At 40.4% G+C, this 27,591-nt stretch overlaps 1 protein-coding gene and 1 long non-coding RNA gene across 4 annotated transcripts in view; one reads left to right on the top strand and one right to left on the bottom strand.

Annotated features, from left to right (window-relative positions):
- LOC130571840 (uncharacterized) overlaps nucleotides 1-27,591 on the top strand; it is a 47,429-nt gene that overhangs the window by 16,241 nt on the left and 3,597 nt on the right. Inside the window, exons 1-6 of one of the 2 annotated variants that reach the window (XM_057363103.1) lie at nucleotides 13,484-13,571; nucleotides 17,803-17,839; nucleotides 18,760-18,814; nucleotides 18,903-18,990; nucleotides 19,756-20,288; nucleotides 23,427-23,546. In XM_057363103.1, the coding sequence (XP_057219086.1) occupies nucleotides 17,829-17,839; nucleotides 18,760-18,814; nucleotides 18,903-18,990; nucleotides 19,756-20,288; nucleotides 23,427-23,546 (807 nt within the window). In that variant the 5' untranslated portion in view covers nucleotides 13,484-13,571; nucleotides 17,803-17,828. Of the gene's footprint in view, nucleotides 1-13,406; nucleotides 13,572-17,802; nucleotides 17,840-18,759; nucleotides 18,815-18,902; nucleotides 18,991-19,755; nucleotides 20,289-23,426; nucleotides 23,547-27,591 lie in introns of those variants that run through there. The other variant, XM_057363101.1, reaches the window with a different exon arrangement.
- LOC130571841 (uncharacterized) lies at nucleotides 9,292-19,820 on the bottom strand. 2 transcript variants are annotated; one of them, XR_008965131.1, is made up of 4 exons: nucleotides 19,723-19,820; nucleotides 19,054-19,149; nucleotides 16,789-16,879; nucleotides 9,292-9,419 (listed from the first exon to the last, which is right to left on the bottom strand). It is a non-coding gene; the product is annotated as an uncharacterized LOC130571841 (long non-coding RNA). The 2 variants fall into 2 exon arrangements; XR_008965132.1 differs by lacking the exon at nucleotides 19,054-19,149 and having other exon boundaries at nucleotides 19,723-19,816.

The raw sequence follows: 27,591 nt of genomic DNA, 5'->3' as shown, positions 1-27,591 counted from the left end.
AGTAAATTAACGGTTAAATTTAAATCTTTGAGCTCTGGGAATACAGGGAATACAGTATCTGATTTGCTTTCTAAAATCATACGAAAGCAGGTGATTCACTAAGAATGAATTGCACCCGCTGATAACGCTGTTTAAATGTGCTGTAGCACATCGTTTACATTGCATTGTGGATTAATCCCAATCCCCAAACTTCACAACCTGACACAACAAAAATGAGCGCAGTGGACATTGTAGTCTAACATCTGATGTGCTTCTTGCTGCACACCCTCCTCATTTTCTAAGTGCCGCGTTCTCTCTTCTGTCTCACAGCAGTTGTGAGTACAGAGGAGGAGTGAAGAATTATTGAATGTGCAGTGTTTGAGCAGAAATAGAAACTTGCCTTTAGATGTGTGAAAATATTGCTCATCAATAGGAAAAAGGGGGCAGCGTACAGTGTTTTGTATAACAGTAATACTTTCTGTTATTTTACGATGTGGGATTTGTGCAAAATAATGTGGACGGGAAAATATTTGTTTAATTTTTTTCAAGTTTTTACTCATTTACTCTCTCACTCATTCAGTCAGTCACTCACTCACCTGCTCACCCACTCACTCATGCTCTCTGTCTCACTTACTCATACACTCACTCATTCACTCTCTCTCTCTTACTCACTCATGCATTTACTCGTTTGTTCGCTTGCTCGCTCACTCACTCACTCACTCACTCACTCACTCACTCACTCACTCACTCACTCACTCACTCACTCACTCACTCACTCACTCACTCACTCACTCACTCACTCACTCACTCACTCACTCACTCACTCACTCACTCACTCACTCACTCACTCACTCACTCACTCACTCACTCACTCACTCACTCACTCACTCACTCACTCACTCACTCACTCACTCACTCACTCACTCACTCACTCACTCACTCACTCACTCACTCACTCACTCACTCACTCACTCACTCACTCACTCACTCACTCACTCACTCACTCACTCACTCACTCACTCACTCACTCACTCACTCACTCACTCACTCACTCACTCACTCACTCACTCACTCACTCACTCACTCACTCACTCACTCACTCACTCACTCACTCACTCACTCACTCACTCACTCACTCACTCACTCACTCACTCACTCACTCACTCACTCACTCACTCACTCACTCACTCACTCACTCACTCACTCACTCACTCACTCACTCACTCACTCACTCACTCACTCACTCACTCACTCACTCACTCACTCACTCACTCACTCACTCACTCACTCACTCACTCACTCACTCACTCACTCACTCACTCACTCACTCACTCACTCACTCACTCACTCACTCACTCACTCACTCACTCACTCACTCACTCACTCACTCACTCACTCACTCACTCACTCACTCACTCACTCACTCACTCACTCACTCACTCACTCACTCACTCACTCACTCACTCACTCACTCACTCACTCACTCACTCACTCACTCACTCACTCACTCACTCACTCACTCACTCACTCACTCACTCACTCACTCACTCACTCACTCACTCACTCACTCACTCACTCACTCACTCACTCACTCACTCACTCACTCACTCACTCACTCACTCACTCACTCACTCACTCACTCACTCACTCACTCACTCACTCACTCACTCACTCACTCACTCACTCACTCACTCACTCACTCACTCACTCACTCACTCACTCACTCACTCACTCACTCACTCACTCACTCACTCACTCACTCACTCACTCACTCACTCACTCACTCACTCACTCACTCACTCACTCACTCACTCACTCACTCACTCACTCACTCACTCACTCACTCACTCACTCACTCACTCACTCACTCACTCACTCACTCACTCACTCACTCACTCACTCACTCACTCACTCACTCACTCACTCACTCACTCACTCACTCACTCACTCACTCACTCACTCACTCACTCACTCACTCACTCACTCACTCACTCACTCACTCACTCACTCACTCACTCACTCACTCACTCACTCACTCACTCACTCACTCACTCACTCACTCACTCACTCACTCACTCACTCACTCACTCACTCACTCACTCACTCACTCACTCACTCACTCACTCACTCACTCACTCACTCACTCACTCACTCACTCACTCACTCACTCACTCACTCACTCACTCACTCACTCACTCACTCACTCACTCACTCACTCACTCACTCACTCACTCACTCACTCACTCACTCACTCACTCACTCACTCACTCACTCACTCACTCACTCACTCACTCACTCACTCACTCACTCACTCACTCACTCACTCACTCACTCACTCACTCACTCACTCACTCACTCACTCACTCACTCACTCACTCACTCACTCACTCACTCACTCACTCACTCACTCACTCACTCACTCACTCACTCACTCACTCACTCACTCACTCACTCACTCACTCACTCACTCACTCACTCACTCACTCACTCACTCACTCACTCACTCACTCACTCACTCACTCACTCACTCACTCACTCACTCACTCACTCACTCACTCACTCACTCACTCACTCACTCACTCACTCACTCACTCACTCACTCACTCACTCACTCACTCACTCACTCACTCACTCACTCACTCACTCACTCACTCACTCACTCACTCACTCACTCACTCACTCACTCACTCACTCACTCACTCACTCACTCACTCACTCACTCACTCACTCACTCACTCACTCACTCACTCACTCACTCACTCACTCACTCACTCACTCACTCACTCACTCACTCACTCACTCACTCACTCACTCACTCACTCACTCACTCACTCACTCACTCACTCACTCACTCACTCACTCACTCACTCACTCACTCACTCACTCACTCACTCACTCACTCACTCACTCACTCACTCACTCACTCACTCACTCACTCACTCACTCACTCACTCACTCACTCACTCACTCACTCACTCACTCACTCACTCACTCACTCACTCACTCACTCACTCACTCTCCTCTCACTCACTCACTCACTCACTCACTCACTCACTCACTCACTCACTCACTCACTCACTCACTCACTCACTCACTCACTCACTCACTCACTCACTCACTCACTCACTCACTCACTCACTCACTCACTCACTCACTCACTCACTCACTCACTCACTCACTCACTCACTCACTCACTCACTCACTCACTCACTCACTCACTCACTCACTCACTCACTCACTCACTCACTCACTCACTCACTCACTCACTCACTCACTCACTCACTCACTCACTCACTCACTCACTCACTCACTCACTCACTCACTCACTCACTCACTCACTCACTCACTCACTCACTCACTCACTCACTCACTCACTCACTCACTCACTCACTCACTCACTCACTCACTCACTCACTCACTCACTCACTCACTCACTCACTCACTCACTCACTCACTCACTCACTCACTCACTCACTCACTCACTCACTCACTCACTCACTCACTCACTCACTCACTCACTCACTCACTCACTCACTCACTCACTCACTCACTCACTCACTCACTCACTCACTCACTCACTCACTCACTCACTCACTCACTCACTCACTCACTCACTCACTCACTCACTCACTCACTCACTCACTCACTCACTCACTCACTCACTCACTCACTCACTCACTCACTCACTCACTCACTCACTCACTCACTCACTCACTCACTCACTCACTCACTCACTCACTCACTCACTCACTCACTCACTCACTCACTCACTCACTCACTCACTCACTCACTCACTCACTCACTCACTCACTCACTCACTCACTCACTCACTCACTCACTCACTCACTCACTCACTCACTCACTCACTCACTCACTCACTCACTCACTCACTCACTCACTCACTCACTCACTCACTCACTCACTCACTCACTCACTCACTCACTCACTCACTCACTCACTCACTCACTCACTCACTCACTCACTCACTCACTCACTCACTCACTCACTCACTCACTCACTCACTCACTCACTCACTCACTCACTCACTCACTCACTCACTCACTCACTCACTCACTCACTCACTCACTCACTCACTCACTCACTCACTCACTCACTCACTCACTCACTCACTCACTCACTCACTCACTCACTCACTCACTCACTCACTCACTCACTCACTCACTCACTCACTCACTCACTCACTCACTCACTCACTCACTCACTCACTCACTCACTCACTCACTCACTCACTCACTCACTCACTCACTCACTCACTCACTCACTCACTCACTCACTCACTCACTCACTCACTCACTCACTCACTCACTCACTCACTCACTCACTCACTCACTCACTCACTCACTCACTCACTCACTCACTCACTCACTCACTCACTCACTCACTCACTCACTCACTCACTCACTCACTCACTCACTCACTCACTCACTCACTCACTCACTCACTCACTCACTCACTCACTCACTCACTCACTCACTCACTCACTCACTCACTCACTCACTCACTCACTCACTCACTCACTCACTCACTCACTCACTCACTCACTCACTCACTCACTCACTCACTCACTCACTCACTCACTCACTCACTCACTCACTCACTCACTCACTCACTCACTCACTCACTCACTCACTCACTCACTCACTCACTCACTCACTCACTCACTCACTCACTCACTCACTCACTCACTCACTCACTCACTCACTCACTCACTCACTCACTCACTCACTCACTCACTCACTCACTCACTCACTCACTCACTCACTCACTCACTCACTCACTCACTCACTCACTCACTCACTCACTCACTCACTCACTCACTCACTCACTCACTCACTCACTCACTCACTCACTCACTCACTCACTCACTCACTCACTCACTCACTCACTCACTCACTCACTCACTCACTCACTCACTCACTCACTCACTCACTCACTCACTCACTCACTCACTCACTCACTCACTCACTCACTCACTCACTCACTCACTCACTCACTCACTCACTCACTCACTCACTCACTCACTCACTCACTCACTCGCTCATTCTCTCACTCACTCACTCGCTCATTCTCTCACTCACTCACTCACTCACTCACTCACTCGCTCATTCTCTCACTCACTCACTCACTCACTCACTCACTCATGCACTCGCTCACTCATTTGCTCACTCATGCACTTCTTACTGTAATATATTCACTTATTCACTCACTTACTCATAAATAAAAATAAAACTCTCTCTCTCTCTCTCTCTCTCTCTCTCTCTCTCTCACTCACTCACTCACTCAATGAGTGAGCATCAGTATACTCAGAGGTGGACAGTAACGAAGTAAATTTACCTGAGTACACTTTTTGAGTATCTGTACTTTACTTGAGTATTATTTTTTCTGAGTACTTGTACTTTAACTTCACTACATTTGAAAGACAAATATCATACTTTTTACTCCACTACATTTATAAAAAGGTCCAAAAGTAGAAAATGGTTTCTATGCAGCGGGTTTTCCTGTGTGCGTAATTTATCTGGCTTGCGATCTGCCAGGACTTTTTACTGTTGCCAAGTATTTCAGTTTTTCTGTCATCGCGGTTTTCCGGCAACCTTTGAATGGCCATTTGGTAGATTTTTTAACACAAATCTGGCAACTCTGGGATCTTCCCCGCTAAACTAATGTAAACGTAGGCGCTGCCACACCGTTGATAGCGCTCTAAAAAGGCAAATAGAACAATAAAAGAGGAAAAAGGCACATGTTAAAGTGTGGTGTACTCATCTGTGGGTTACGATCAGTCAAAGATCGTAGAAACATTGTCATGAAAATGATCGACACAACGGCTAAACGGTAAATAAGCATCACATACACCTTGAGCTACACGTGCGTGTTAACTTCTGATCTGCTGCTATATCATTTAAAGCGATTTGGAAAATGAATGATGTTTTTACTGAAGTAACTATCGTTGAAGTATTCCTGTTGAAATAAAAACAATAGAACCCTGCCCGAAATACAACATAAAATGTAATGGATTTAATGGTTATAATGGGAATTGTACTATGGATACTTGTTGTCTACTTGTATGTGATGGGTTCTATTGGTGGGATGGTAAATCCTATTGGAATAAAACCCAAAACACACTACAAAGAGGAATATAATTTAAAAATCTCATTCTAGTTAAAAAATTCATTGTTTTTTTTCAGCAGGGATGGTATTTGCAGTAAAACCACAGTATCCACATATTTACCATTTTCTATATATAGGAACCATACTCCAATTAATAATCTTTAGTAAAACCACAGCAACTAAACATACCATAGTTTCATTATGGTAATACAAATGGTAATAAATCCAACAAACACATGGCTTCTACACTTTACTATTTACAAGAACCTTATTACTTACTGGTAAATTGCTGCTAAAACTGGTTAAGGGAATATACAAAATAAAAGAACACTGCTCATTAATACATATAGGCCTAGGGGGCTAATGAGGATAATCAGGCTAAATGATCATACAGGATTATATCTAAACTAAACATATATGTGCTAAACATATAAAGCTCTTACAGGAGTTGCTCACTGCAAAATTTGCCCCCATTGACTTTCCATAGTAGGAATAAAAATGACTATGGAAAGTCAATGTGGGCAAATTTTGAAGTGAACTGCTCCTTTAATACCACTGATACTGTGAGCTACTCAGTGTATTCAGTAGGTTGCTTCAGAGGCATAAGGTATACGACAATAAAACAATGCACAACTGACATAAAGGAAATTTACTTTTAATACTTGAGTACTTTTAAAAGCACGTACTTCTGTACTTTTACTTAAGTAAGAATCTGTCTTTACAACTTTTACTTGTAGTGGAGTAATATTTGACCAGTAGTATCTGTACTGTCACTCAAGTAAGAATCTGTCTTTACAACTTTTACTTGTAGTGGAGTAATATTTGACCAGTAGTATCTGTACTGTCACTCAAGTAAGGAAGTTGTGTACTTCGTCCAACTCTGAGTATACTACTTTAAATGTTAAGTTAGTTTCTAATTTTTTCGAGAAAAACATTACTTGCAGACTATGTAGAATTTGATCAAAATTGAGATGAGGATGAGAGACATGCCAGGTCAGACTCAAACCTCTCATCAGGATCAGCATCAGGAGCATACAGCATCAACCACAGCGTCGCGGCTCCGACCTATATGCTTCAGAATTTCTGCTGTATTAAGATCTAAAATCTTTGACACACACACTGCATGTACTGACAAATGGAGCTCAAAGCAATAATATCAGTTCATCATCACGAGTATCTTGCAATAAAGCCTTACATTTTATGACTTTTTTATTGTTTTCTATGTCTCTGCTCATATTGGTATCTTGTAAAGTACAACTGAATTCCCTTCACACGTTACATAGAACATAAACGCTGTAATGTTGCTGAGACGACAGGATTTCATATTGGACTGTGCTGAGATAAACGGTCTGCGATCAGTCAAAGATCAACGTGATGAAAGCCACCCCTCACATGCTTGAGCGTAACTTATCTTATCAGAGAGCGTAAGGAAGGGATTTGTCACTCTCACATTAAATATGTTTCAAATGACGTATGTGAGTGAGAGATTTCACCGCTTTTGACTTTCGAACTGCAGAAGTGTTATATAAAAGTACGCTAAAGCATTGTCGAACTCTCAGCTGCAGCAGAGCAGTCTTGTTTAGAGTTAAGATGCTTTATTTAAAGTTATTACACGGCTCATTTGAATGCTTGATTCTGATTGGCCAGTCGCGACATTACAAGGGTTGTTATTTTCAAAAAATATCAAAAATGAATTATAAATATGTCTTTTAATAACATATATGACATTATATTTACAGATGATTAAACCAATTTGCCTGTTCGTGACGTTTGAACGTCGTTTCTTACTTTAAAACCGAAACTAAACGGCTTTTCCTCACGGAAGGTCTGCATTCGGTGAAAATGAGCTAATAAAATATTTCAAATTCACATTTTATGTCCAATTTTTTTTCATGTGGCAAGTAGCCGTGTAATAAGTGGGATAATGTACAAGCAGCCGTCTGTTATCGCGAAATAAGCCCCTTCAGCGTGATCACACTGTCAGGGCTTATTTCTGCGATAACAACCGGCTGCCTGTACATTATCCCTTACATAAGCACTGAAGTCATTATAATCTGCTTTGAGCATTAAGACATGTGGAGACAGATTCAGTCTTTATCATCAAAATCCCATTTGGCTTTTTGGGCCGTAGTGTTGATTGCCTGCGCAAAAATCGCTGCTACGATTCTGTGATGTCATTGCTAAGGAGTTTCACAGACGCTGCGTCCGAAAATCGCATACTGTGATGGTACGTACTGAATTTGAATAAGTACCTACCCATCGGCCGTTAAAACAGTACGTTCTATATAGTATGAGTGGGAGTAGTATGAATACATTTCGGACATACTGCGTCCGCCATGTTTTATGGTCATGTGACCCTTATGCTCTTTGACCTATGACGTATTAACAACAACATACACGTGAGCATTGATAAAAACTTTAGTCACGAGAAATTCATTTATTGTCACTTACATTAAAAACGGACGTCCGCCTTAAAGTTTTCCGCTATACTTATTTGATTTGACCGTTGCTCAGCTCCCGTGGCATCATGGGATAGAGTGTCCATCCGATCCACACTCACAAATCTCGGCGGAAGTAGAACTGTTTTTTGCATACTGAGGTTTCGGACATACTATTCATGACTCATACTCATTTTTGCCTACTATATAGTATGGAAGTAGGCGATTTCGGACACAGCCAGAGTCTTTTAGCTTGTACATACATGCTAATGTAGTAATGTAGCTAATGTCTTTGTGACTTGACATAGACTTCTGTTGTTTTTACGCCACACCACTAACCCCAGAAAACATTTACATTTTTACATTTTCAACTAAACGGCAGTACAGTCTACGATAAAACCCTTCAGCAACAGCTCAGCTGCTTCTGAGGTCAAACAGGGACTTGTAGCCTTTCTCGTTTTGAAGTCTCTCTGAGGAAATGGATTGAGGGGTTTTACACTCTCATAATGTGATTTATCTGCATGTCGAGTTGAAGGATGGAGAGAGGGTTGGGTCCTTCCTTACTGACGGACTGTTACGATGCCTGCAGATTGAGTTTAGCTCTCGTATCAGCAGAGCGAGCGTACCGTCGAGTGCGTGTGATAAGGACCTCAAAAAACAACAACAGCTTTGAAGTAGAGAGAAAAAAAACGGAGAAACAGAAAGAGAGAGAGAGCTTTGCGGCAACTTTACAGAAAATTCACTGTTTTACTAGCTGTCATAAGCAGAAGATTACATACACAAAAGTTCCCCAAAAGAATATTTTACTGCTCAGAGTTCTCAGTATGCTTCATTGACGTATCAACTTAGTCTCAGATGTTTCTTCTAAAATCGCTCCTAATGGGAGAAATAAAAATAGAAACAAATTAGACAATTGTTAAAGTACATAAAGGCTATATGGGTATAAATGAATGTAGATTGAAGAGGTAAAATAATTTGGATTTGAGTAAATTTGGCAACAGTGTAAACTGTGAAAAGCGCTATACAAGTTAATTTGAAATGTTTGAGTTCATACTGAGATTCTCAGTAATGTTGACTTTTGACTGCAGATTTGGCAAATCTGAGGTCAGTTTGTGATCTTTATTGAAACTCTAATGGAGATATTTGAGAGAAATATTTAGTGTGTGCACACCAAAAGCGAATATGTGTTCAGTTACCAACATTCTTCAAAATATCTTCTTTTGTGTCCTGTGGAAGAAAGTCTTACAGATTTGAAATGACACGAGGGTGAGTAAATGAAACAACATTTTACATTTTTGGGTGAACTATCCCTTTAATCTCATTGATGTGTTTTCTTTGTTTATAAAGGCAGTTTTTTTTCTTTTTTACAAATACGTATTTGCCTCAAAAATATGTCTTGCTGGATTATACACATACTCATCACATTTACTTTGTAAATTCCTAACCACGATTAGGGAAATTGTGACAGAGCCCTAATCCAGTCAGTGAGAGTCGAAATAAGCTTTGGGTCCTTCCACAGGCCATTAGAAAATGATGGGGGTCAGGATTACGATGATGCAGTGTGTGCATATTAGGATGATTGAAGTTTGTGTTTGTCTAAGGGACTATAGTAAGCACTGCATTTACCTGCAGAATGGAATAGGCTTACACTTTAAATATGGTAATGTATACATTTACAGCAATCCTGAGCTTTGAAGCATTGTAGCTGATATCCATCTAAATAGGGTCGTTTGTGTAGTCCAACCTTGCTAAATATAGGCCTTGTTTGTGGTTGTATATCTTTATATGACGCATGTAATACGGTGAAATTGCAGTCAGCTTGAAGAGTTAGGAAAAGATTTTTGTGGTAATTCAGAGAATATACACATCACTGCTACACGTTGCACGATTGCAACTTCCTCTGCAAAGATATGCACTGTGACTGCTATAAGCATAATCATTGTGTGTTGCATTTGTGCATTCGTCAGTGCTGCTATGGTGCAAGGTGTGAACAACAGAGATGTATGAATTGTTGCTAGAGAAACCTTCCCATGGGGAAACTACTAACAACACTCTCCTCTAAATACTTTCCCATGCCAAGACTCCTCCATAATCTCTTGATTTTCTGCTCCTCCATTTATTTTAATATTCCCCTTTTTGTCCTCGTGCTGTTGCTGAAAACTGCTCTCTGGATTCTCCAGAATACTTAGGAAATCTGCTGACGGCAGCATCAGACAGAGGAAAGAAATTTCATTTTTTTCCAGGTGGTAGAAGGATGCCGTGTAAGAGAACGGCATTTATATAACAGCGAGGCTTGTTTTGTATGTACACACACATGCAACTCACACCCACAGACGCATAAAAATGGCGAATGCTTTTTGGTTTCCATGACCTCTTTTCCTAAGCCTCTCTTTTGTCATCACTCTCTCCCTCTGTCCTAATCCTGAGCTTTGGCCACATTTCTCCCCTGGCTGTGTTGTGTGTTGGTTTGTGTTTTATGTGTTTATTTGTGTGCACAGAGGGGAAAGCTCTGACCGTCTTGAAAAATTGATATTTGATCCCACGTGTTAAGACAGTCCAGCTAATCTTACTTTAATCATCACCGCTGTCTTGTGCTCACCATCATGCATTTGCAACGACAGATATATGACTGACATTTTGACTGACATTGACTAAACCAATGTAAATTGCATTGCAGGAAAATGTAAAATATATTTATATATATATACTGTACAAAATTAATATGCACAATACACAGACATATATACACTATTATGTAAACACACACTTTTATTTTGGATGCGATTTATCGCGATGAATCGTTTGACAGCCCTAGAGCGCAGTGATACACAGAATCATTAGGTGAAGCGGTCATAGCTGTGCTTTATCGCGAACACATCAGCCATTGACCAATCAGAATCAAGGACTGGGAGTAACCATTTTTGAAGAAGAAATTTGATGGGATTTTTACTTTGAGACTGTTGTATTCCATTAAAATACTGTACAGTATTCCACCAAATCCTGTTTCACTAGGAATTACATCACCGCACGACAGAAAACTGCATCATCAAGCAATTTCATTTAGTCTTCACTCTTCACATCCTCACAGGGAGCTGAAGGAAAGAGAGTTACAGATAATAACACACTGACTGTATTTCTATTTATGGCTGAATGCTGACTGAGAGTTTAGCTTAGCCGTGGCTAGTTAAGCTCGGCCTGTAGACGTCACGTTTTCCCACAGACGCACCTCAGCAGTTTATATTCAATTTCAGATTTAATCCCAAACATGAGAGCTACAGATTAAACGGTAGCTTTGAATATGGCAGATGTCTTTAAGCAATATTAAGGTGATTTGCAGCTAACATTAAGCAATCAGTAGAAGCAGGCCTACTCCAAAATTTAAAACACAAACAAAAGAAAAAACATGTTACTGTAAGATAAACAATTTGTTTAAAATACAGGAAAAAATCTTCATATCTTCTGGCTGCAGGGATATTGGACCTAGTTTGAGTGTTTTTAGTCTCATGGGGTAAAATAAATAGCTAAATCTTATTAGAATGCAGAGTTAAATGAGATAAAACATGAATAATTAAAGTTTGCTCCAAACAAAAAAAATCTCAGGACTGGTGTTTCTTTTTCAAGGCTGCAATTTCTTCCAATTATCTTGTTTATTTGTCAAATGTTTCTCTGTAAATGTACAATTTACCAGCACTTGTGTTCTTTTTAAATGCATCCATTTTAAGCACGAACAGTCATGCTGTTTCCAATAAGAGAATCTCTGCAGACCTTAAATCTGTTTCATTAATCACTTCAGTCAAACTCTAGACCTTCCTGTAGGCATCTTAAAAGTCAATACATATAAGCACATTTTAGTGCACAATATTATGTTAGGTCTGTATGTCCTGAGTATTTTGTTTGCCAACTTTATCCCAGCGCTTTTTGGAGGTACAAGTGGTCTCCTTTTCTATTGTTACTGTATATTTGCATTCACTTCCCCTTTCGTGATGATCCAATTAACTTGGTTTTTTTTGTCAGAAGCTTGCTTGTTTTCACCCTGTCCATCTGTATTCATACGGCTTAAAGCTCAGTCTGTATTTATTTTTTAAATATTTGCTTGTGACCCAGATAGCGCAGGTACGTATGTAAGATGTCTGCTAAAGACCTGGAGATCTGGGAAACGTCTGCTGTGTACTAAAAACTTCTGCTAAACATCTTAGAAAGAGCAGTTTTACATCCATTCTAAATAATAAACATCTTCAAGACATCTTCTAGAGCAGTAGTTCTCAAACTGGGGGCCGTGGCCCCTGGAGGGGCCCCAAGATGGATCCAGGGGGGCCACAGATTTTGTGGCATTTTATGAAATATAGAAATTGATCATAGATTTTATGCAATCAAACATCAGAAAAATAAGACCACCAGACAAAAGAATTGATGTTTCAGCATTGTATAACTGAATATGTTTTTGTTTAAATTATAAATGTTAAATTTAAGATATATGTCTTTATTTGGGGGGCCGCAAAGTGATGCACTCTACACAAAGGGGGCCTTACAACGAAAAAGTTTGAGAACCACTGTTCTAGAGGTCTATATGACATCTGACAGCAGACGTCTTCGAGGCGTATTGCAGATGCGCAAACTATGTCTTGCAGATTTAAATCCAGACATCAAATAGATGTGTGCCAGTATATTGTAGGGGATTGTATCAAAAAAGCATTATATCAATTTACCTCTTTTGTATTGGTGAGTGTTTCTGTTTTAGTTTAACACAGACTTTATGGTTCACTTCGTCTAACATAGCTCATGAAAAATGGTCTCTACTATCGAAAAGCTAAAAATGACTGTAATCAATAACACTCGTCTTTCTGTGTACATCTCTGTCTGTAGGTGGACTGGAAGAGCCGTACGGCAGGACGTGTGTGTATGTGTGTGTATTCCGCTCAGTGGGATGTTCGCAGATCTCCCCAAGGTGCTGATACTGGGGGCCATCGCAGCGGCCTCTGCCTTTGTGGTCACCATCCTTATCGTACTGGTGTGTGTGGGCTGTCAGAGGTAAGTGAACACACACATGGGTCTGTAGCCAAGCAAGTGTTTCTAATCTTATAAGACGTCTAAGTATAGGTTGTATAAAAAAATCCACGTTCGACAAAAGATTGGTTTTGTGTGTTTTTTGTATGGTGAAACTGAATTATCATCTAATCTCGGGAACCACAAGGGAAATGTCATCAATCATAGGAATCCCAATGCAAAGTATCTTTTGATATGTGGGATTATTAGCATAAAGTGCAGGGATAGCCGTTTCATGATCGAATTGTTCGAGATTTGCATGTGCGCATTTGCATTTCCGTATATTTTGATGCCGGGAGAGACATATAGAACGTATGCGTAATGCGGGTGAAAAGAATCCCTAATAAATACTTCAATCGATATGTTTCTGCACACATAAAAAGTCTGTCTGTACAGAAGCACCCACTCATATGTTAAAAGTAATGCGTCGGCATCTTAAAAGCCCCCCCGCTCTTATGCCAAGGCACCACCTCCTCTTTTCTTCTGTTCTATCGTTCTTTTTGTCTCTATCTCTCCTTCCCCGCTGCGGAGCGACTTGATGAATGCTAATATGACTGCTTCAGCAGATTGCGAGCCCTCGGTAGGAGCCTGTTTGAGGAGAAACAGCCTTAAGTTAAGTTGCGCATCCGATGCTCATTTGTGACAAAGACTTTTGCTCGCAGGGAATGAAACTCTCCGACGAATCGGTTTCTGTACTTTCAGGCGGAGTTCTATTTCTGTTTTGCGTAATGTTTCACAGAAAAGATGAATAAGGGACTGTGCTTGTTTGTTGCTTTTTTTACCACAAAGTCATGTTTTTGCTGTACTGCAAAAAAAAAACAGTCTTGCTGTGAATCGTTACAGCAGGGGAATGGCAAGCTGTATGAAAGTCTTTGGTTTGTATAGTTGTAATGTTACAACTACATTCATAGTTTTGCATTTGGCTTTTGTAAATGTTAAAGATGCAGTCTGTAACTTTTGCCTCTCTTTTACCCACTCTGTTTGGAAAAAAAGCAGGCTACTTTATGTACATATTTAAATTATTTCCTGCTAAATCTGAGCCAATATCTAAAATTATAAATTATTATTAGGAGCTAAGAATCGTATTGTGAATCATATAAGAGTTCCAGAAAATGTGTGACTGATCAAATGTTACTTTGATGAAAGCCAAATAAAATAAATGTAATCGTACATGAGCTGGCAATCAAACCCATGGCCTTGGTGTTGCTAACCGATTGACTTGCTGATATACAGAAAAACATAAACCAAGGTTGATACGGCAACAGCTACAACAGCAGAGGTTGATACAGACATTTAGTGTTCAAGACTTTTCTGAACGCTGGTCTGAAATCCAGCAGACTGAACAGATGCAGGCAGGACAAACGTCAGAACGGCCCAAAAATGACAGTGGTTTTCATCTTCATGATGGAAACGCACACGCACAACTCACTGTTCCGGAAAATGCAAATGATGTTTAAGGAAAACCCAAGAGAAACTGTTGTTGCTCTCCTACAGCTCAGGAGACATAATGGAGCTCTCAGTATCAACTTTAGTACAGATATCTATTGTAAAATGTTTTAGAAGAAATAACCATATAAATAAATTTGTAAATAAATACACCATATAAATAAATAAATATTTGATATACATTTAGACAATAGGAATATAGAGCCATGAAACTAATGTGGAATAATGAGGATAATTTTATTTAGGATTTGATGAGAAATGTTCATAAAATGTGAACCTGTCTATGAAATCCAGGTTACAGTCTTATATGAGATTATGAGCATCAAAATGTGATTTTATTCATTAATTTTACAATTACAATTACCGTTGCAATCTCTGGCATGACCTTACTCAGTCAATATTAAACATATTTTGTACAATATGTTTTTTACATTATATACGATTTTATGTCGATAAAAGTAAATCATAAAAACAGATTTAGCTGGGTTTCCCAAGCTGTCCTTTTAAATCATCTGATGTCCAAATTCACAGATTTTCAGAAAATACTTTTTAAACAATTAAATACTGTGTTGTAAAAGTTGACAAGCACTTTTAAATAATTTTATTGATTAAATATTTGCAAAACCCCGTGACAAACATGAAGGTGACTAATGTGACTAATGATTTATGGCAAAAAAGAAAAACAACCAAATATGGAGATATGAGGTTTCAGAAGGACAACTGTGATATTTTAGAAGCAGGACACAAAAGCAAACGTGTCCATTGACTCCTCGTTAAACCTCATTGCTGTTGAGGAGAAGCAACTGAGATATTAGTCATCTCATCTGTGATTTTTCTTTCCTATGGAAAACCCCTCTTGAGAAACAACAGAATCTAATTTCCACCTCGATCTCAAACTTGGTGAGAAGTGTATTCTTAATAATGAATTCATCTTGTGTTGAAAGTTAAAAAGGGTTGTACTGAAGCTGTATTCATGACCGCACACTCAGTAACTCAGTGCAGCTGTTATTTTGCTGCGTGAGGGTTTGCAGTATATATACAATACAGTGTGTTCTGAATGTGTAGATACAGGGTCACTAATACCTCAGCTGCAAACGTGTCCCTTTGGTCTCCTGAGTTTTCTGACCTTCACAGGAGAATAAAGCGATACAGCCCTTCAGAAGTACAAACAAACAGGAGGCTGCGTCACGCCATGACTCCCCACAGGCGTGTGGATGAAGAAATAGACAGCAGTACATTAATGTAGCTCAGTTCTTAATGTTTCGGCGTAATCATGCAAATCTATACATCGCTTAAAGGATCAGTTCACCCAGAAAGTCACTCGACTCGTCCAACCCATAGGACTTTCTCTCCTCAAAATGAACATAAAAGGAGAACATTGAAGAATTGTACTAGTTGCTTTTTATACAGTTCTGCTGCTTCAAAGGCACCATAAGAGTGATGTTTGTGAATCTTCTAAAGCCACGCAAGAGCTTTGTGTGCGACACAGACCAGGCTTTAAACACATTTGTATTTCACAGCATAAATGTTATTTTTGGGTCGTTGAGCAATTAGTTGGAGAAAAGCCTCTGTTTTACAAATGTGCGAGAGCTGTGGTTGTCGTAGCGGATGTTAAAAATGGAGTGAGAGTGAAAAGAAAAAAAACGAGGTGTGTGAAAAGAACGAGGGAATCTGTAATTGATGTCATAGCAGCTGTGTGTTGGGGATCGAGGGAGTGAGTGTAGAAGAAATTAGGAGAAGCAATTGTCAGGGTTACCTATCAGATCTCTCTCTCTTCCAGCCAGCACACCTGCAACAGATCCAGATCCAGTCCCTCACGATTTCACAATCCCCAGATAAACCAGATCCTGCCAACCCAGAGAGCCATTAGAAACGCTGGCTGTAGTGGAATTTCACTTCCTGTTCAATTCAACCGGACACAGTAGTTCTGTTCCAAAACCTTGAGTGAAATCATAGTGCTTGAAAGAGCATCTGAACCAAAATGGAAGCCAATAAGTGACTCTGTTTTGAAATGGTCTAACGTTCACAGTAGAGATGGGCCCGATACTAAGCTCATGTACTCGTACTTGTAAAAATGCACCGATAACTCGTGTGACATTGCTGACAGAACTGACTGAAATTTGTTGTGAAATTTGCATTGAAAGTTTGTGAAAAGCACATCAAATTATTTGTTTTTAAGGTGGAGTTGTTTGTGATTATGAATCTAGTCTCACTGTGTTGTGAAAAGGCACAGGCATCGGTATCGGCGAGTACCAGAAAAAATATCGGTACCCTGTCTTTAAAAAATGGTATTGGTGCATCCCTAATTCACAGAGTTGGTTTCTTTACAGACAGACCCAACAGGAGCTCTGAGATTTGATGTAGATGACGGTTCAATTTTATCTAGTAGCCTATTCAATTCTTACTGAATTCCTGTCGAACTACACTAGCCATAATCCCCACAGACGTTACTATATTCATGAATATGAAAAAAGGTCTCAGCAGTGACTATATACCACTTTCATGAGAATGTGATCTATTTGCTTGTATATTTAGCCTACACTACTGTTCAAACGTTTTGAAACACATTCTTTTACCAAAATAATTCTGTCATCATTTATTCACCCTCATGCCGTTTAAAACCTGTATATGAATTTTCTTCTGTGGAACACAAATGAAGATATTTTGAGAAATGTTTCAGTGGTTCTGTGTTCACGCAATGGAAGTTAATGGTGGCCAATGTTGCTCGGTTACCGACATTCTTTAAAATATCTTCTCTTGTGTTCTGCAGAAGATGGAACGTCATACAGGTTTGAAATGACACAAGGGTGAGTAAATGATGACAGAATTTTCATTTATTGTGCACTTTAATTGTCTGCTTTTTTTATTTGGTCATCCATATTTCAGTTTTTTAAATACAATTTTTGTTTTCTAATGAAAGAAATTAAAATGTTGGCACAGTCATATTTTGTCTACAAATGCATTCAAACATTTAAAGGGATATTTCACCCAAAAAAATACAAAATCTGTCATCATTTACTCACCCTCAGGGTGTTTCGAACCTATATCAATTTCTTTGTTCTGTTAAACACAACGAAAGATATTTGTAAGAATGTTAGCAATTTTCAGTTCTGTGACGTCATCCACTACCATAGTAGGAAAAAACTATTGTATATTTTGTTGTTCTGTTGAACACAAAGTGAGATATTTTGAAGAATTTAGGAACACAAACAGTTCTGGGGCACATTTGACTACCATTTAATTTTTCCTACTACGGCAGTCAATGATGTCACAGAATTGAAAATGGCCAACATTCTTCCAAATATCTTTCTATATAATTCATACAGGTATGTAATTACATGAGGGTGAGTAAACGATAACGCAATTTTCATTTTTGGGTGAACTATCCCTTTAAAGATTCACCTTCAGATTACAAGATTTTTAGGATCAGTGTTTCAGAACTTTTAAACAGAAGTGTATACTCACATAATCAATAAATCAATACTTAATACTTCATTAGAAATACTTCAACACTTTATAGACTTGAAATAGTGTACACTCACACATTTCATAGTTTTCATTAGCATGTGCTGTTAAGCTAATGTGTCATTCTAATAACATACAGAATACAGCCTGCACAAATATTAGGTTAAATAGTCCCTTTTAACTTTTTTAACAGATTTGAAGTATTTTTTAGTCAGTATGTTGCATTAAAATCACTGGAGTGCTTCTGTTATGTTGTCCACAGAAAAAGCAAAAGCAAACATGGCCACACTAATGGAGCGGGTCAGAAAACCGAAACAGTGAGTAATGAGTCTATAAACATGCACACACACAAATACACACAATGCGTTTGCATGGACATGCTGATGATATTGATTTGTGTGGCAGGCTGCTCTGCGCCAGTCCAAGCTGAAGTCCATGAGCAAATCTGACACCCGCCTGAACGATATGAACCGACTGCCATGCAACGCCAATGGTGAGAGAGAGAGAGAGAGACTAACTGGTTGTTATGAGACACTCACATACAGATCATACGCACATATGCAGCGGCCTGTGCCCGTTGCGTGCTGAGGCTGATGTCTCCTGAGACTTGTTGTGATGAGATGTTTACTAGTTCGTGTTCCTGCTGCCATGACTAAGACAGACAGACTCATTCAGCAGTGATGTACACACACACATCAAGGTCATGTAATTATTTCTTAAGTACATTCAAAAGATGCTTATCTGCATTTAGCGTGGGAGGACACACATTAATCATAATCCCAAAAAGTCAAGATGAACCCTTTAAATGAGTTTACTTTTTGGCTGACATCACCAAGGTTGCTTAAACTACAACCAATGAGTGCGAGCGATGTTCAGTAGGAGGGCAGTAGTCATCTGATCAACTTCAATTCCTGGTGGACTATCAGGTTTCTACATCATATCTACATCACCATCCTGAAATACTTCACGTTGCGGAAATACAATGTATTGTGGATGTCTCATGTTGACTTTAACTCGTTTTACAGAATGTACACCGGTTTAAATATATGTGTCAAGTATGTGGTGAAAAATGACATAATCATGACATAACAGTAGTAATGCTCTGCCCTCTAGTGTTGGCATGGAGTAACTTCAGATGTAAGAAATGAGGTTATGTGACTCTTTATGCAACCTGTGTTCAGCATTTTTTGACATCAATTCTTAAAGCTCCTTTCCAATCTCTCACATTATTCTGCATTATTATATAATTGATTGATAGGCGCTCCCAAGAGTCGGCCAGCCAGCATGGACCTCTTGCTCTTGCACACCCGCCGCTCCAATTCTGACCTTCGACCACTGAGCACTAGCTGCCAGCTGCCTCACGCGCCCGCCGGCTCCGAGAGCGAGCGTGAGCACACCTACTCCGAAGTCGGTCGTCGATCCTCTCCCGCGCTCCACCCCGCAGACGACGGGCTGTACGAGAGCGTGGGGATCAAAGGGGCAGGGTCTGATGCTGCTGCCCCGCCCTCTGTCCCTCCCCAGACATCGACCAACACGGCCACTCTGCTCCACCCACACAGCCCAAAGTTTGATGGGAACGGGCGAGTCAGAGGAGGTGTGAACGGCGCGAGTCCTGAGGTGACGGCGGAGTACGCCTCGATACGGAAGGTGAAGAAGCTGGAGCGCTGCCGGAGAGAAGAAGTGCTAGATGATGGGGAGAGAGAGCAGCATAGCCTTTCCAGTACGGAGTCCTCCAGCGGCACGCTGCACCGGAAAACAGTGGAACCATTTCATCTGCCCACTTTCCCAAAGGTGACAGCTCTGGCACACAGATTCAAAATCGGCAAAATATGCTGCTAAAATACAACTGGGCTAGTTGGTCTTCTAAGCCGGTCTTAGCTGGTTTAGGCTGGCCCAAGTGGTCTTCAGATGGATTTGCTGGCTGACATGTTCCCAAAATCAGCCGGGAGAACAGTAAAGATCAAAAAACCTGCTTGGCTGATTTCATAGTATCATTAGGCTGTAAACCTTAAAGGGATAGTTTACCCCAAAATTAAAATGATGTCATCATTTACCCATCCTCAAGTTGTTCCAAACCTGTGTGTAACCAAAGTTTTTTAACCAAACAATTCTGGGGCACTATTGACTTCCATAGTACAGAAAAAAAACTACTATGGTCGTCAATAGTGCTCCAGAACTGTTTGGTCTCCCACATTCTTCAAAAATTCTTTTTTTGTGTTCAACAGAACCAAGAATTCTATACAGTTTTGGAACAACTTGAGGGTGAGTAAATGATGACAGAATTTTCATTTTTGGGTGAACTGTCCCTTTAAAAGTAGCTGTTGTATTTCAAAATTAATTTTAGAAATGTGTTCTGTGTGGTCCATTTGGGGCATTTTATATCCCCCTCTTTTTCCTTTAAGTACAGATGTGTCCATGTTCTTAGGTTAAAAGGAGAAACACAAATCATGTGCAGAGACCAGATTAGCATTGACATTGGCATTAGAGATGTGCTCTTTTGATATGGGCCAGAGTGCAACCACCCAGATCACCCTAGCAACTATTAAGAACGCCCTAGCAACTACATAACCTATCAAAAACCCCTCAGAACATTTTAAGAAACTGTACAGGAATCCCATGGCAACCACCCAGACCTCTCCAGCATTGTGACAGCGAGTTTTCTGTAGCTCAGTGGGCAGAATATGCGGTTAGCAGTGATCGCTAGGTAAGACAAAGATATTAAATACACGCGTTGAATGCACTAAGGACATTACGGGTAAAACTGCCTCTCAAATGTATAAATGTAACGGGATGTGATAAATACTTAGAGAACGAGTAGTGCAGCTGTTTATGTTGACCACTGGAGGGCGCTGTATCCTACACATAAAAATAAAATCTACAGCCACTGTGATGAAGCGTTACCTGATCGTGATTACTGGTATGATTATATTTGAGAAACGAAGTTATAAATGACTAAAATAGTTTAAAAATAAGTCTTAGGAAGTGTTGATACATTTTACAGAAATAATTGTACTTTAATAAATGAAAACCATGAAGTTTATCTAAAATAAATTATATATTGTTTTTAGCTTTAGCTAGGATCTGGTTGCTCTTGTCCCTGTTGAAAAAAACAGCATATGCTGGGTTAGGTATATATTGATGCTGGTTTAAGCAGGTCACATGCTGGTTTAAGATGGTCATGTGCTGGTCTTAGCTGGTTTAAACTGGTACCTTAAACCAACACGTGACCAGCTTAAACCAGCATGTGACCATCTTAAACCAGCACAAACCAGCATCAAAACATACCTAACCCAGCATATGCTGTTTTTTTCAACAGGGTGCGACGTGTTTCTGCTTTTGCCAGCTGATACCTGTTTACGTTGTGTGTGGCTTTCGAGGAAAGATTAGATTTGCAAAAAGCAGAACGTCCACGTGGTGGTGCCTTTAAAATGAAAAACACAGAGACAATGATCGGATAATGATGCTATCTTCCTGTTAACACAGCTCCAATTGTGAGCCATTTCTGCCACATTTGGAGATGAAAATCTTTGTTACGGGATTCTGTATGACTTGTTTACAAAGGCACTCTATTGGATTTAGTGCGTGCGTGTGTGTACTTGTCTTTCTAAACCGGACTTGCACAAGTATGACATTTAATGTTTAAGCAAATCCAAGTTAGTGTATACCCCTCCCTTCATAAATCACAGTATGGGTATGAGGTCGTCTCTCTGACCTGCATGCTATCCGAGTGTGCATACAGTGAATATTAGTGTAGTATGTGTAAGAGCTAGCACGCACAGCACATGTGGCAGTCTAGTGCGCCGGGCTTGATTATGTAAGACCTGCTGGCAGTCTGCCCGCCCTGCCTTGTGTTTTTTAGTTAGAGGCAGCGAGGAGGAACCATGTTGAAAAAAAACAGCATATGCTGGGTTAGGTATGTTTTGATGCTGGTTTGACCGTCTTAAACCAGTTAAGGACCACCACATGACCATCTTAAATCAGCACATGACCAGCTTAAACCAGCAAAAACCAGCATCAAAACATACCAAACCAGCATATGCTGTTTTTTTCAACAGGGTGGGCAGGTAGTTGGTTCGGCCAGGGAAATAAATAGTGCCAAACAGTGTAGCCATTCATCTCCTACTATCAATCATTCATACAGGAGGTGTGTTTCTCCCTCTTTAATCAATGACAGCACACTTATCTGCTCTATTAATGATTAACTCACTGAACATTTCCATTGCAGAAAGAAACAAATCCAGAATCAAACTCCTTTGAAGTGCTATTTATGATTTAACATCGAATTTTGTTTGGCAAGTAAAGTTGATTAAAATGGTGAGGTAGGCTTTCTTGTCATTTATGCACAGAATTCTTGACTTGTATATTAGCCACAGTGTTTCATGCCCAGGTAAACAAAATAGTGCACTAAAATACACTTTTTGTACACTTCCATAAGTGTACTTAAAGGAACAGTTCACCCAAAAATGAAAATTCTGTCTTCATTTACCCTCAAGTTGTTTCAAATCTGTATACATTTCTTTGTTCTGATGAACACAGAGAAATATATTTGGAAGAATGGTTGTAACCAAACAGTTCTTGGCCACCATTCACTACCATAGTAGGAAAATTTGCTTTATAATTTTTTTTGCACAAAAGAAGATATTTTGAAGAACGTAGGAAAGCAAACAGTTCTGGTGCACTTTTGACTACCATTGTAATTTTTCCTACAATGGTTGTCAATGGTGGCAAAGATCTGTTTGGTTACAAGCATTCTTCCAAATATCTTTCTCTGTGTTCAACCCAACAAAGAAATGTAGATAGATTTAGAACTACATGAGGGTGAGTAAATGATGACCGAATTTTTATTTTCGGGTGAACTGTCCCTTTAAATGATGAGTTACGGTTCCGAGTAGGTCTAACCAGCCTGCATGTTCTTCATCTGGCCAACAGGAGGCAGTCTTCATGGGCAATGGTGAGCAGTACATTTGGAAGCCACCAGAAGAAGATGAGATCAATCTGTCAGGAGTTGGTCCGCTGGAGAATGGCCACAGTCATCCCACTGCTGTGGAGGTAAAGTGTCCAGACAGACCCGCGCTATACTGGCATTGCAGACGGAGTCGTGATATTGGTCTAGGGTTGCGTGAAGGCATCAAGTTTCAGGCTTTGACCTTTGACCCCTAAAACTCAAGACCACTTTTGTACATTTTGGATCTCTTCACTCTGTTGTGCGTCAGGAAAAAGTGTTTTCTTGCACAGGAAGTGAGCAGAAGAAGCCCGCTGGGGTGGGGGGGAGTTTATGGCAAATAATGACCAGAGACAAAGAGAAAGTTAAATGAATCCCCCCCCACTCTTCCTGCTCTCCCTCTCTCTCTCTGGCATGGCAGGTCAAAGGTCTGTGGACTGTGCTTGTTGACTGTCAGTTCAGAGTTGGTGTTTGGAAGAGAGGGAGGGAGCACGGGGAGGGGGAGGTCAGGGCACTCTCCATGGGTCAACTTCCCGTGGCCAGTCAAATCATACAGTCTTTATCTAGCTGAAAGTTCACCAAAATCTGAAAATGACATCCACACTAAAAATTGTTTTTTAATCTCATTAAATGAAATAATATATATATATATNATATATAATATAAATGAATATTAGTAATTATTAGTATTAAATTGTTAATATATTAGTATTAAGTTAATTAAAGTTTACTTGTGTGTGTTTGTCAGTAGTGTTATAGCAATCTGAACTTCCGGTTTAAGCTGTGTTAAAAGTGTAAATCATGACCTAGACACTTCTGCTCCACTCATTTTCTCTCGTCCCGACACGTCCAGGTTCATGAGTGTGTAGGCGTGACACAAGTCAAATGCTCCAATTCACTCGACACGTATTACATATTTATTATTAGTCATTCTTGCTAAGACAAGCATCACTACTACTATTGCTCACACTTTTAGGATTTGATGACTTTCCTAGCAAATGATAAAATCTGATTATACCAGAATGGAAGACTTTATGTTAAGTATTAACCCTTGTGTGGTGTTTGAGTCTGGGTCCCATTTACAAAAAAAGATCCAATCAATTGTTTTTCCAACCTTGAATGAGCTATTGTTGTTATTTTTGTGTCGCTATACAAGTAGATTTGTTCTAGCTTTACCTTAGTTTTTTTTTTTTTCTGTTAATAATTTTATTGCCTCAGCTAAAAACGTATTTCAGTTGATTTCAGAGGCAACATTTGTCATTTTCATTTTTGTTTAAATTTTTCAAATAATTTAAAAATATATATTTTTCAAAATAAACTATTTTTATTAGTTTTTTAAATAAATAAAACCAAAATGTTTGATAGTGGTAGTAAACTATAAGAAACGTTATTTGCATTTATTTAAGAAAGCATAAATGTTTTGCACAATCTGTTTGTACCTTTTTTCATAAATGTTATTTAACAAAGGTAAATGACAAGTATTACCCAAAAGTATTATCTACGTTGCTTGTAATTGGGATACATAAAGTAAACTTGTGTAAAGTTTTTTTTACATACAATTTTATGGTATTTATTTACAAACCAAACCGCCATGCAAGGGTTAAATTGTTTAATATTTTATTCAATGTCAAAAGTAACAGTTTGATTTCTGTGCCTTTTTAAAGTGAATATCTTCTTAGTGACCATCTTTGACCTAACAAAACACTCCGTTGTAGATTTTAGTGCTATAATAATGATGTTAATTGTGTTTACTTATTAAAAAATTGGCAAACTTCTGAAACAAGCACACCTGTGAGAATGTGTGCATCTGCACATGTATGCTGCGAGTCATGTGAGGTTAATCTGTTTCAATAGACTGCATTTGAAAGGAGTGAACAGAAGTGAGAGAGAGAGAGAGAGAGAGAGAGAGAGAGAGAGGAAGGGTAAAAAAACTCTCAAGGCTTTCTCAACAGCTGCAGAGGAGTTTTGAAACCCCCATCATCATGATTTCCTCTTGCTCTCTGCAACACACGAGACTGTAAACAATGCCCGCAGTAAGAAAAGTGAAAGACATCAGCTGGTCTCAAATGCATTTGGAAGTCTAAAACGCTCCATGAACCAGACAGTGAGAGATAGTCTTATTCTCAGCAGTTAGTCTTTCAATCGGCCGGTTTAGTCATGCCTGCGTTCAGACGCATGCTCATGCCACGGCCTGCAGATCACAGTACCGGCCAAAATACTGTGTGAAAACTGCAGCTGTTATTCTGCCATTATTTAATTGCCCTCCTGAGTGCTTTTTAACTTTTATGGTTTATGTCAAGTAGCAGTATTTAAAGTCTCCCTTTAAGTGTTCAGCTCAATCATGTGGCTTTGCAATAACATGAGGGTGAGTAAATAATGGCACATGTTCATTTTTGGGTGAACTGTCCCTTTAACATGACACGATGATATCCACAGCTCTGTAACATCTCCCACAGACTTTACACATGATTGCCACAAAGGTCAGTATGTGACTTGGAGAGCCGTGCCGAATTCTTCACTGGGATTTTACACATGCCTTTCAGCTGGGAGTGCTAAATGTCATCTATCACAGGGAGGGCATGCAAGGTTATCTAGGCCCAGACACACACATGTGCACACACACGCACACACAGCAAGGTTTGTTTGAGTATACTAGTGAGGACATTACATAGACTTCCATTGATTTTATATCAAGCTTATGATGTATTCTATCCCCTATCCCTAACCCTTAACCTAATAATCACACAAACATGCGCCCTCTATTACCAGTAAAATGTCCTCACAAGTGGGTTCACACGTATTTCACTATGGTACTGAGGACATTTGGCCCTCACAAATATAGCTTAACCTGTACACACACACACATTAAAGGGAATAAGACTTGTTAGTGCATCACATACCCTTAGGCATTTTGGAACCACACATGGGCAATAATCAAAGCATTGTGGGATGTTTTCTCATCGGGTCAGTTTGTGTCTTGTTAGTGGGTTTAACGCTGTATCAGTAGGTTGCTTTGGTGAAAGTTTAACAGGCTTATCTGCAGGTTATGTAATATTGCTGCTCTCTGCAGAATGATAAGAGCATTTACATTGACCATGTTGGCCACGGCCAAAGTGGGTCATGTTTCTGCTATCTGCTATAGCAGGCTCCTGTTACCACACACACACTCCGACAAACACTCACCAATGCGGGCGTCTATATACATCTATATAGTACTAATATAGTATCTTCCGGCCTATTCGAGGTTGAAAGGCTTTAAAGGGACAGTTCACCCAAAAATGAAAATCCTGTCATCATTTACTCACCTTCCAAATCTGTTTCAATGTCTTTGTTCTGATGGACACAGAGAAATATATTTGGAAGCATGCTTATAACCAGACAGATTTTGCCCCCCATTGACTCCCATAGTAGGAAAAAATACAATGGTAGTCAAAATTGAACCAGACCTGTTTGCTGGCCTACATTCTTCAAAATGTCGTCTTTTGTGTTCGACAGAACAAAAAATGATTTTTCCTATGTCTTCTACACAGATACACAGCGCTTACACAGATACACACAGAAGCGTTTGATTTTTACTTTAATAGACTTTCAAACGCTTCTGTGTGTATCTGTGTAAGCGCTCGGTAGAGAGTGCAATGCAATGATAATTTCACGCGCTTCCGGGTTTGGTTGCGCAAGCGCTCGGTAAGGAGCCATTAGAAGACATATCCGATGACCTTAGAAACACAATAGCCAATCAGAGGTCTTTCATAATTTGCTCAACAGCGCTCAAAATGATAGCGGGAAATGCAAGTATCGTCACATTTAGTACCGACTGGTACCGAAATTTGGTATCGTGACAACACTACTCACAAGGTTAAACTACAATCTCAATAAGCGATGCACCATAGATGTTCCAAAATCAAGTAAAACACAGTTTTTAATACTAACTCAAGTTGTAAAAGACAATTTGTGTTTCTAAAGAACTATAAATTGTACCAAACTGTAGTTTGCTAGTTCTGTGCACTTAAATATCCGTGTTTAAATGCCCTTAAATTTTTGTTACTCCTTTAGTGCTATATCTGTAACATGAGAACTACGCTCCACAGGACGGTTATTACGAAATCCTCTTTGGCAAAGCTAATCTTTGGCACACTCCCGAGTGTTTCTCAT

This window comes from Triplophysa rosa, linkage group LG21, assembly GCF_024868665.1.
Source record: "Triplophysa rosa linkage group LG21, Trosa_1v2, whole genome shotgun sequence".
Lineage (NCBI taxonomy): Eukaryota > Metazoa > Chordata > Actinopteri > Cypriniformes > Nemacheilidae > Triplophysa > Triplophysa rosa.
The sequence above is the reverse complement of the archived record's forward strand: the minus strand, read 5'-3'. Positions and strand labels throughout refer to the sequence as shown.